Source organism: Camelina sativa, chromosome 7, assembly GCF_030686135.1.
Source record: "Camelina sativa cultivar CO46 ecotype springtype chromosome 7, ASM3068613v1".
NCBI classification, from domain to species: domain Eukaryota; kingdom Viridiplantae; phylum Streptophyta; class Magnoliopsida; order Brassicales; family Brassicaceae; genus Camelina; species Camelina sativa.
In genome coordinates this window covers 26,484,740-26,496,813 of record NC_141886.1, presented here as the reverse complement: position 1 = coordinate 26,496,813, position 12,074 = coordinate 26,484,740, and the positions used below count along the sequence as shown (strand labels likewise).

Sequence of the window (12,074 nt, the reverse complement as noted above, 5' to 3'; positions counted from 1 at the left end):
TTTAATTGGTCCCCCACCCTGTATTTGCAACTTTTCGCCCATATTTATGAAGGCTTCGTCTGTCCCCATATCTTCAAAACCTTTCACATTTATTGCCATCCACTGTACGCATATCTTTACATGTAACATAACTCCATCAAATAATCACTAAACTGGACCAAAATTCATACACTAACCAAAAATATATCGTATATATCCATCACTATATACTCTACGAATCAGACTACTGGCGTGATGATATTGTATATAAATGATGTATACAATATAAATGATGAAATGAGTATTATATTTGTAAGTTTTATCAATCATGTAATGGTACGGGACAAAAATTTATTGAGTTTACTATCTCGAAGTGTTTTCAGTTAGAAACTAAAAATTTATTGGGTTCTTCTAACAGATAAATTTAGAATGAAAATCTGGTAGAATAAAAAAAGCAAAATGGGAGGAATAAAAGATTGCTTGTGAAGAGAAATGAGTGAGAGAGAGAGGTCGTTCTCTTCTCGGGTGTAGCAGGTCGGTGCTGCCATTGTCCTTTCCCTCTTCCTCCATTCATTTATTGTTTCTCCACCTTCTCCTTCTACCTTCATCTTCTTCTTTCCTATTATTCTTTTTTTGTGTATTTTTTTTCTTAAAGTTAGCGATGGAGGGTGACTCATTTAGATAATTTTTGTATCTAGTCCAATACAAAAAAAAAACAGTAAATTTGGTGTTATTCAATCAGTAGTTTACTCTTGTTATAATTTGTTCAAGAATCATATTTGATACAGACATATTAAATACAAACAGACAAAGACGAGCAAGGGACCCTCTTGTCATTTGATTGACATATACTATAAAAGAAATGTGACAAACAGTCATCTATATTCATTTTAGTGACTTTTGTTTCACCTAATATCTCAAAGTTTAGTGTCACATATACTGTATATTATTACTAGCCCCAGTAATTCTGTATATTTTATACACTAGTCCCTGTTACACAGAACCAGTACACCGTTTCTGCTTGACAACTGGTTTTTAACTTTGATTATTTTCACACTATATGAATAAATAAGTGAAATAGTGTTAGTGAAATGACGTGCGACTATAAAAGTTTTCCAAAATTATATATACCAGCCCTTTCTGCTTGAATATTCTGCCAAAATTAATGATACTTTATTAATTTACCACAGAGAGATTAATTTCATACATGATAAAGTTTACTTTGACAGGGCCAATAATATTGTTTTTGTGACGCAGAGGAACAACACTATAATATATAGTAGACCGACGGTATCACTTGAGCAATAATGAACTGAAATAGACATTGTAAATAAATAACAATTTTGAGAAGGATAAAAAAGAGCTAGAGGTCACAGAAATATCATCAGTGCTATAGAGATAGACCCCCTGGGAGGGGAAAATATATAATTTTAGATTTTTTTTTTTGTCGACATATAATTTTTAGATTATACTAGTAAAAAAGAGTACAGAAACTATGTTATATAATAAACATTTAATAATGGGATAGGCTTAGGTAAGCCTATGCGGCAAGGACAGCAGGTTTTTTGAATTATTGGATGAAACATTTTGCTCAATGTAGAGTTTTTACTTTTTATTATAAATCTAATAAGGTAAAGGAGTAATTAAATAAATAAATGTGAATAGGGGGGGTTGTGTAGGGGTTAGGGTAAAAGAATGACTTGGGAGATTTAACATAAGATCGTGTGTGCATTTAATATAGTGAGAGATAGATACTGTTGTACGTTTTCATTTATTATCTTTTTTTACCTGATCTCTTTTTTTCTTTTTTTTTTCTATCATTCTACGCACGTTCCACCGCCGACTATCTGATATCTTCTACTATTTCAATTTTTAAAAATCTTATAGTAACATTTTAATATCAATAATATTAATATGTAGTATTAAAAATTACTTTTCCAATTATTTGTTTTTTTTTGAAGAAAAAACTTTTAGTTCAGGAAAAAGCATGAAAAGCAAAAGTCTGGTTTTGTTGCAGTATTCTCATTCGAATTTGGCCATTTTGTTTTCACACAAATAGTTTTGCTTCTCAAAAACAAAATTAAATATCTCTAAACTAATTTCCTTTATGTGTACAACAGTTCCAACGCTGATTTTGGTGTTTATATATGTTTCTGTTAACATGTATTTTTAAAAATTAAAAATTTTAGTTTTTGAAGCTTAAACATTCTCAAGTTTATATAAACATACTTAGCCAAACACAGAACAAAAAGTGTTTAAGACTAAAAAAACTTTTGAAAAAATACTCTAAAATTACGGACTTGTATGTAATGTAATACAGAATTTATATAACCGTTGAGAAATAAGTATAAAAGGAAGTGGTTAAGGTAAAAAATAAGGAAAATAAAGGAATTAGGATCTCAGGGCGAATGTGTATAAAATAATAAATAAATTAAAAAAGAGTTCTGACTCATGAATGTATAATGATATGCTTACACCCGCACGCATAAACCTCTGCCATCTTTTACTACTACTGCACACTCTTTTTCCTTTTCTTTTCTTCAAAGTAAAATTTATTTGCTGATAACCACAAAGTGTAACTGCATATAATGTAAAATCTGTTCAAGTACATTATTTATTTCACATTTCTTGAAATCTGAAAAAAAACTTTATATTTACTGCATATAATGTAATTTGTTTGGGTAGAGAAATCCACTTGGTCCTATGTATGTGATAACCTCATTATCCGTATCTTCAATATAACGGTTTACTCATTTTAAACTGCATATGTCAAATGTTCTAATGATATCAGTTTAATAAAGGTTAGATAAGATTAAAGATTATAGAAGGCATATTTTTTTAAAAAAAAGAGTGTGTTTATACAAAACTGAATATCTTTACGAAAAAAAAACCAAAATCAGAATTCGACTTCAAAACAAGAGCCGAAAACGTCAACACAATTTAATACTATATTATATAATTAATCATATATAACATTTAAATTTAGGAAAGTACAAAAACGATACTGTAATGATCCATTGACCAATCGAGTAGTCATTAACGAAAGATCATAACTTAACATCACCCAGTCTCAATCAAAACCACAAGACCATAAGAATTTTGCTAAAGTAGTATAGTGATAAAACACAAAACGGCAAAAGTTGTTCTACAGTTTAGATTGTTACTACATAATAATTAAATTACTTTACTTGCATAGGAAAAAATAGGGAAAATAGAAAGAGACTCCTGGAAGCTCCCCAGGTGAGGGCAAATAGCAGCCCCCCTGCTCCCTGAATTTCACAGCCTTTATCATCAATGCTCCTCTAACCTCAAACACTCAAAATCCACTCATCTATACATACACCTCTACTTACACACCCCACACTCTCTCTCTCATACATACACCTCTACTTGTGTGCCATTTTTGTATATAAATATATAATCTTGCACACAATAAGGCTATACTTCCCATCACCTCCTTTTCTATCATTTGCTCTCTTTGTTCTTCCTTTTGGTGTCTCTTCAGTGTAAAACAAAAAGTCTCTTTTTTCTTTCGGTTATATTAATCAAAAGATGATGCTTGCGGTGGAAGATGTGTTGAGCGAACTAGCCGGAGAAGAAAAGAACGAGAGAGGACTACCACCTGGTTTCCGGTTTCACCCGACGGATGAAGAGCTCATCACCTTCTACTTAGCTTCCAAAATCTTCCATGGAGGTCTCTCCGGCATTCACATTTCTGAAGTTGATCTCAACCGCTGCGAACCTTGGGAACTACCTGGTACTATACATCAATACACTTCGTCTTTCTTAATTTCCTCTAAGAGTCTTTCTATTTTAGTTTTGGAATCTTGTTAAAAGTTTTAACGTTACTGAAACTTGTTATATATATGAAGAAATGGCGAAGATGGGAGAGAAGGAGTGGTACTTTTACAGTCTAAGGGATAGGAAATATCCGACGGGTTTGAGGACTAACAGAGCAACCACTGCTGGGTATTGGAAAGCTACCGGAAAAGATAAGGAGGTCTACGCCGGCGGCGGAGGACCGCTTGTTGGGATGAAGAAGACGTTGGTGTTCTACAAAGGTAGGGCTCCACGTGGCCTCAAGACTAAGTGGGTCATGCATGAGTATCGCCTCGAAACCGACCTTTCACACCGCCACACGTGTAAGGTAAACTAAAACATCTTATTACCCACACTCGTGCGCCTCTTTGCTTTTAAGTTTTTAACTTTTGAGTATTTAAAGAAATTTGTGTGTATATTTTTTCTTGTCAATTTATGAGTTGACTTTTCGTAGCAAAAAAAAGTTTTATTGACAAACCACCCTATATAGTGTTATTATTTAAAATCCTGTTACTTTACTCCCACACGTGCGTCTCTTAAACTTTACTGAAAATTACGAGATTTAATCACAATAATGCGAATTTATGCTTTTTTCTTATCAATTAATAAGTTGACTTTTACAAACGATATAAGGTGAAATGAAATGTTTAACCGATATATTTCACTTTTTCCCATTTTTACTAAATTCGTATGTCATTATTTTGTTTGGGTTAGTATGGGAGAAGACAGGGGAGAGAGCAGTTTAGATGTGATAGATTTGATATAAATCTGTACGTGTGGTGTGGATGTCAACACCAAACACACCTTGCCGTTTTCTGTTCACCGAATGCTACTGTTGTGTCGTTTTCAATCACTATTGCTTTCTTTTTAATTACACTTCATAATTATTCAGCAGAAATCAATTTGTCAGGCTCAGACAAGATCTATATCGTTCTTTGGTTAGGTGTAGTCATTATCTATAAATATGTATTTATAAATAAAAGTGTGTGATAGTAACATGTTTTTCTTTTTCTTTTTTTGGTATGAAACACAGGAGGAATGGGTGATTTGTAGAGTGTTCAACAAATCAGGAGATAGAAAAAATGTTGGGATCCATAACCAAATCAGCTACCTTCATAACAATTCACTCTCAACAACACATCATCATGATGCCTTGCCTTTGCTTTTGGAACCTTCCGACAAAACCCTAACCAACTTCCCATCGCTGCTCTACGATGATCCACATCAGAATTACAATAAAAACTTCATTCATGGATCATCAGGCCACAACCTCGACGAGCTCAAAGCCCTAATCAATCCAGTCGTCTCTCAGCTCAACGGAATCATCTTTTCGCCGGGAAACAACAACAACAACAATAACGACGAAGACGACTTCGGTTTTAACCTCGGCGTGAAGACAGAGCCATCTTCGAACGGTGCTATAAACAATAACGAACTTGACGTACGAGATTACTTGGAGAATCCTCTGTTTCAGGAAGCGAGTTACGGTCTGTTGGGTCTTTCGTCTTCTCCTGGACCACTTCACATGCTATTAGATTCTCCATGTCCTTTAGGTTTCCAGCTGTAGTAGAATCCTACCCCTTGGATTTATATATTTGGTGTTTATTTTTATCCTCACCTTTTGTAAAATACATTATTTATATAAATGTTATTATTATTCCTAAGATCCAAAATCTTTTGTAAAACAAAACTTTTTAAAGTTATGTGGCTAGCATTGGAGGTAAAAGCTATTATTGTGCTACTTTTGATAAAAACTGTATTTGTGGGCGTTTCACTGTTCGATGTGATGTCATAAATACGAATAATATTTTGTCACTATTCTGTCGTCATTGTTTCATGTTTTTTTCTTTCTTGGATGGACTATTGTATTTCTCATGTAAATATATAATTTTGATGGACTATATATCACTCATGTTAATTTGTTTTCATTACTTCAGTTCAAGATTTTAGAACTGCAAAAATGACATTTCCGTTAAGAGCGCTAAATTGGGCCGGTTTAACCATTCGAAGACTATATATTTGGTTCAACGACGCACCACCGTGTTTGATTATTAATATTATAGTCTTCGAATGGTTAAATCGGTTTAGTTTGCTCATAGTTTCGAACTACGAAGCCCATTAAACACCAGAGAGGCCCAGAAATGGATAATAACTAAAAAATATTACGATGTTGAACACTTGGTTTGTTCTCTTGGATGCAAATACGATATTTCACTTAGCTCTGTAAATATTTTTTAAAAAATCTTAAATTCTCTGTGTATTTCAATTCCCGTTAAAAAAAAAATCAAATATCTTCGACAGTAAAAAATATTAAAATTAATTGAGTGTGAGAATGTTAAAATGTTAACAAGTGTTATGTTATATCAATCTTGAGAAATGTATAATCAATAAATCATAATTTTAAGATTATATATATATTAATATATATATATGATGCATGCACAGATTTATTTCTAACATGACATACTTTTTTATCAGTAAATAAAACATGAATTACTGAGTACATTAGATATGTAGTCTCTCATTCAAGCCTGTCTATCGAATTTGAATTTGAGCATTACATTGCCTCTGATAAAAAAAATATGTACTTTTCTAGAATCTTCATATATTGTCATCCGATGGTGGTTATATTTAACTGTAACACCACTAGCGTAGGGAATAAAGTATTCATAATAATAACAAAATGATAATGTAGCTAACTACTAATGTGGGAATCTTCGGCCTGATTGGGAATTTTGGTCCATCATTTCTCAATGAGATTTTTTCGTTCCTTCTTTTAACAAACAAAAAGCATGTCTTCACTTTCTACTTCCGACTCCTTCGTTGTGATTCAATCAATCGAAATAAATACCCCTTACTATTTAATATGAGAAAGTATTAGAATGTAATATTAATATGATTAGAGTTAGAGACCCCGAAGCAATATAATGCCACCATCTATTGATGGAGATAAGGGACAAACGGACAGGGATATGTAATATATAGATCATGCACATGCACGTATAATATACAACGAAAGAATAATAATGATTTTTAAAAAGACGTATAATAGTTCAATTATTACAACAACAACAAAAAACAGTATCAATCTCTTTAAATTTGAATATGAAATACCATTTTTGTAGATTCAACATTAGTCAATTTTGTGTACATGTTTTGGATTATGAAAACTGAATTCATTGGTCCTGCAATCACATATGAAATTTCATAAGGTTGAACTCTAATGTCTTCATCAATAGCGTATTATATTATGCATTATTAATGCTTGGACATTCAACGTATTTGGTTTGATGGTAATAGCTTGGTTTCAGCTTGAAAATTTTAATGATGGAGCATTAGTGCGTTACTACCATTACGAGCTATATCATGAAAACTATAGTAGTTAGAGGAAATAATTGATGGATATTTTTGTGATAAAATGCTATATTCAATGTCAATTATGCAATTTAGTTTATGTCATTTTAAATTATAGCACTTAGCACATGGACGCACTTTCCATAGTGGACAAACTCGTGATGAATGATGATAGCTCGCGATGGTGGACCATATCTTTATTTGTACGTGTTTTACTCGATGGCTACACGAAAAAAAGGATAAATAATCAATATAATTAATCAGTTGTTTTTCCTCTGTGTAATTATCTACATCTTGACTAATTTATTATTAAATTACGTTCTACTTGTAATATTTCGCACTTTAGTTGTACCCTAAGATTTTGGCGATCTTTTGTTAGGTCAATGTTCGAAGACAAAAATAAGATCATCTTCATGGTCATTTTCGAAGTTCTAATAATTTAAAGTCTCGTATGATGATTTAGTGGGATACAGGCTCGTGCTCCCAATATTTATAAAATACTTTTAACAGAAAACATGAGCAAATTAAATACTCCATCCGTTTCAAAATATAAGATGTTTTAATTAAAACACGCATATTAAGAAGTCTTACTTTTAATAAGTTCAACCAATCAGAAACAATACTGTATAATATAAAATACTAAATTAATCTAAAAGTTGCATAGAAACTTGAAAACATCTTATATTATAAAACAAAAAACTTTTCTAAAAAACATCTTATATTATAAAACAAAAAACTTTTCTAAAAAACATTATATTTTGAAATGAAGGGAATATATTAGAACCCCACAATTAGTTTGCTGCTTTATTAATAGAAAAGGGAAAAAGAGAGAACTCACACAATACACATTACACCATCTGCTCGACCTACACTGGTCCATCTGTCTGCTTTTTCCCATTTTATATGGAATATTCCATTAGTTAATCGAATTTGTAGCAACGAACAACCAACATTTTAGGTAGACTCCCTTTGATGCTTCTATCAAACGTAAACTGTACAGGAGTAACATGACATATATTTATTTTTTCATACTCGAAACTTAAATACAGAACTAACTAGCACTTTCTATCAAACAAACAAATTTCAGTTTTACAAATTATCTATGAAGAAATGTTAATTTAACTATCGACAAGATATTATCAAAGAAGTGCGTGGAGTTGATTCTTATTTATGATATTAAGTATAGATTCTTATTGATTTTGGCACGACATAAAACCATGCATGATGCTCTAAAACTAATATATGTTACCAACATTCACGTAACCATAGGCTAAAAAGCGTAGAGACAAAAAAATAATGGAATTAAGCACTTGGTATATCGTATATACCCAAAAAAAAGAAGGTTAATTTCGGGTAATTTGGATTGTAGCAACGTAGAAATTAAATTGTGTGGTCCAACGTCTTAGTTTCAAGAGTTATTGTAACTATTTCTGTATTTCAGGGTCTCTAGCTAGTTCACAAACAAGATGTTAGTAAAACAAAATCAGTCCATGTTATGTATAAAGAATATAAAAGAAATAAATTAAAGGACTAATTCACTTTCCATTTCATATAATAAATTTACAATAGATAAAATATATGTACATGCCTGCCGAGTAACATTATCCTTTAAAATGATAAGGATTTTTAAATATCATATCTTGTTTAATCGAAATCCATTCATGAAAAAAATAAATGGGAAATGTTTTTAGAAAAAAAAAAAAAAAAAATCAAGGTAAGAAGTTATCAGGATCATCTTCACTTTGCTTGATTCGGGTATCAGGTTCGGATCCTGAACTTGAGCTACCGGGTAACCCGCCACATTTATGACACCTGGCAACCACTAAGATTTGACGGCAAGAAGGACAAGAAGAGTGGGATCCAAGCCACGTGTCGATACACAATACGTGGAAACCGTGACCACACTGCGGCAACACCCTGAGCTCGTCTCCGGCTGCGAACTCCGTAAGACAAATCGCGCACTCGACGAGTTTCTCAGCCGGCGGCGAGTCCGGCGAGTAAGTTAACTTAGGTAACGATCGGAGCACTTTCTTTTTCAAACCTTTGTTGGCTGCAGCTACGGGCGGTTGATGAGTCTGATCCGATCTGTTTCTGGTGGCGATACGTCGGAGCCAGGCGCAACGAGAGACGGCTATTAAGCCGAGGACGCATGTCAGTGCACAAAGAAGAACCGCGAGGATGAGGACGAGGTCAGGGTTGAAAGCCGGAGCAGCTTCCGCCGGAGATGGAGGATTTGCTTCTTGGAGAAGACGGAAGAGAAGACGCGCCATTGTTGCTAAAGACTTAGAGAGAAAGGGAGAGAGAGAGAGAGAGGTTGGTTTGAAAAAATTGAGAGGGATTAGGAGTGTGAGCGTTTTTTAGGGAGGCAAAGAGGACATGGGATTTATAGTGAGAAAGATCTTTGTTGGGTATTTTGCTTTTTTATATTATAAAGTTTATATTATATCACTTTCCGTTATAAGGTTACTTTCGTGATTTTATTATTGTGATTGTTTGCCTTAAGTCCTATGACTGATTTTGACCCAAAAAAAAAAAAAAGTCCTATGACTGATCATGTAAACTCTATGAGTCCTTTTCTTCGATGTTTTGTATATTAACGTTCTCAAGTTTTTACGGATAGGTCGGCAAGAAAGAAAAATGTTTTGCGTATAGATAAATTTGGGTTAGACGACAAACTAGAAAATGACTTTTGTTTTAAGTACCATCAAAGCTATATATATATAAAAGTATATATATTAATGTTTGTTTTAAATAAATATTAACGATGTTTCTATCTATATATTGGTTATATATAGTTATATATAGGAGTTAGGACCATCTCATTGTTCCAAGTTACGGGATGTTTATGGTAACCTAACACCTTTATACCTAAAAATTAAGCATTGGTTACAATTAAGAAAATATAGGCATAATAATAATACAACGGTCTGTTTTTTTTTTCGTATGGAGACTGATTGACAATCAAATGTTCCAATTAATCTAGCTACTGGAAAATGATATATGGTATTTAAATGGGATATTGATAGTCTTGGTGCAGTAGAAACATTTAAATTGATGTATGTGATAAAATGGTGCGTGTGGGGCAGACACATGATAGGAGTGGAAGAAGGTTTGTGTGTGCGATGCGACCATCAAACACCGAACCACGACATAAGTTGATAACGTATGTTGTGTATCGCTTATCCTAACATTCTTTTCTTCTTCGTTTTTATTGCCCTAAAAATGATTATTTGTCAGTTTGTCATCCACATCAAGTAATATCAGGCCGAATATGATGTTTGTAGTGGGTTATCTAATAACATAGATTATTACTGATACATATTATGGAATTTATGGACCCTTTCTTTATAATAAAGTTGTAACTGTAATGAATTGTTGATATATTTGATTTCACAAAGTTGGATCAAGTTAAGCACCTCATGTAGCGCTATTCGCTAATAAGTCCACTATGAGTTGCTAGCTTAAATCGATTTCAATTTTATTTAAGATATATATATATATATATATATATATATATATATATAGAAGATACTTCAATTTTAATTGAGTTTGGAATTTGAGTATATATCTTCTAAGATTTTATGTGAGTTTCAGTTTATGATCTTTTGAGTTATTACAAAAAGCAAAAGGTTGGGATATTCATTCCATGGTAGATCCTACATTTTACACATAATTTTTATTACTCAATATTTAAGAAATACTAGGATTATAGCAACTAGCTCTATCCTAAATATTGGGTTGTTTTACTTGTTTATTTATTCGAATATTTTAAGTTTTTGCTTCACTTGATGATGCATACGTTAAAAGACCCTTAATGACGTTTGACCTAGTGGAGAAATGTGATTCTCTACTCTTCGTACTATAATGACCTTTGAAATCACGAAAAGAACATTTTAAATCTATGGCTGCTGGACTATATAATTGGAATAAACAAGCTCTATTTGACGATCTTTTTAACAATGTTATGTTAGGACTTAGGACATACTTATATGATGCTGTAACGATTTTTGAAAACATTAAATTACGAAAGTCGAATTACAACGTACTACGTTTTGATTACTAGTAGTATTATTCATTGCTGGTCCAGGTCTTGCATTCAATCAAGCTGACATGGCATGCAATTGGTGTTGGGATAACGGCTAAATTCACTAAGGGAAACTTTTTGATGTTTAGATAAGATCAATCTTAAATATTAATCCTCCTAAATAAAACTTATGAACTTTTTCCTATACATGGGATAAATCTAAGTGGTCTTTTTTTGTATGTACAATCCCATCTATTTAATAATGACCGTGGGATTGCATCACACATACCACCTATAAAGTAATCCAAGGAAATAATAAAGTAAATTGCAAACTTTTCCAAACTCGAGGTCCTATTTGTCATGTTATATAGACCAAGAAAGTATAATTTCTTCTGATCTTGTGGCAAAAAAAGAAGAAGATGAAGAACATATTCAACATCTATTTGGAAGAACAGTTTTAATACCAAAAAGTCTTGTACCAAAACGTTTGTGGTTTTGAAAGTCTCAACAATAATCCAAGTATACTATTTTTTGCTTAATAGTTTTATCCAACCACTCTTAGAGCAAAACCATTGGTCATTTTGTGGTAGTCTTTGCCGAGACTTGTAGAGACACCATCAGATCTTCTTCTTACCAAATGTCATAACTTGACTGGTTGATTTTTAAAAAACAAATAAAATTTAAATTAAATGATATTACGATATTAGAATCCATTTTGAGGAGATGACCGATAAACATGCTCTTAGGGTTTGATTGGTTACATAAATAAAATGGTGCAAATGATACAGTTTTTAATTTTTACCGATAACAAAAACATTATCAACTCAGCTTTTTTTATACAGCTTTATGTATTGTTCTTTCTTACATCTTTGTACTATTCTGTAAGAAATTTACATAT

General features: G+C 32.3%; 2 protein-coding genes across 2 annotated transcripts; one reads left to right on the top strand and one right to left on the bottom strand.

Moving 5' to 3' along the window:
* The first annotated feature begins 3,193 nt into the window (after positions 1-3,193).
* LOC104702402 (protein CUP-SHAPED COTYLEDON 3-like) lies at positions 3,194-5,524 on the top strand. The gene is made up of 3 exons (XM_010418260.2): positions 3,194-3,736; positions 3,852-4,126; positions 4,832-5,524. The coding sequence occupies exons 1-3, from the start codon at positions 3,532-3,534 to the stop codon at positions 5,363-5,365; spliced, it is 1,014 nt and encodes a 337-aa protein (XP_010416562.1). The 5' UTR covers positions 3,194-3,531; the 3' UTR covers positions 5,366-5,524.
* A 3,150-nt stretch (positions 5,525-8,674) lies between these two features.
* On the bottom strand, positions 8,675-9,536 carry LOC104702401 (RING-H2 finger protein ATL8). Its single transcript, XM_010418259.3, has one exon. The coding sequence runs from the start codon at positions 9,420-9,422 to the stop codon at positions 8,862-8,864; it is 561 nt and encodes a 186-aa protein (XP_010416561.1). The 5' UTR covers positions 9,423-9,536; the 3' UTR covers positions 8,675-8,861.
* Positions 9,537-12,074: the final 2,538 nt, after the last annotated feature.

Excerpts from the sequence above, each read along its gene's own strand:
- LOC104702402 (XM_010418260.2), top strand. The coding sequence starts at position 3,532 with ATGATGCTTGCGGTGGAAGATGTGTTGAGCGAACTAGCCGGAGAAGAA. Across the intron at positions 3,737-3,851 it reads CGAACCTTGGGAACTACCTG|AAATGGCGAAGATGGGAGAG; the intron begins GTACTATACATC and ends ATATATATGAAG. Across the intron at positions 4,127-4,831 it reads CACACCGCCACACGTGTAAG|GAGGAATGGGTGATTTGTAG; the intron begins GTAAACTAAAAC and ends TATGAAACACAG.
- LOC104702401 (XM_010418259.3), bottom strand. The coding sequence starts at position 9,422 with ATGGCGCGTCTTCTCTTCCGTCTTCTCCAAGAAGCAAATCCTCCATCT.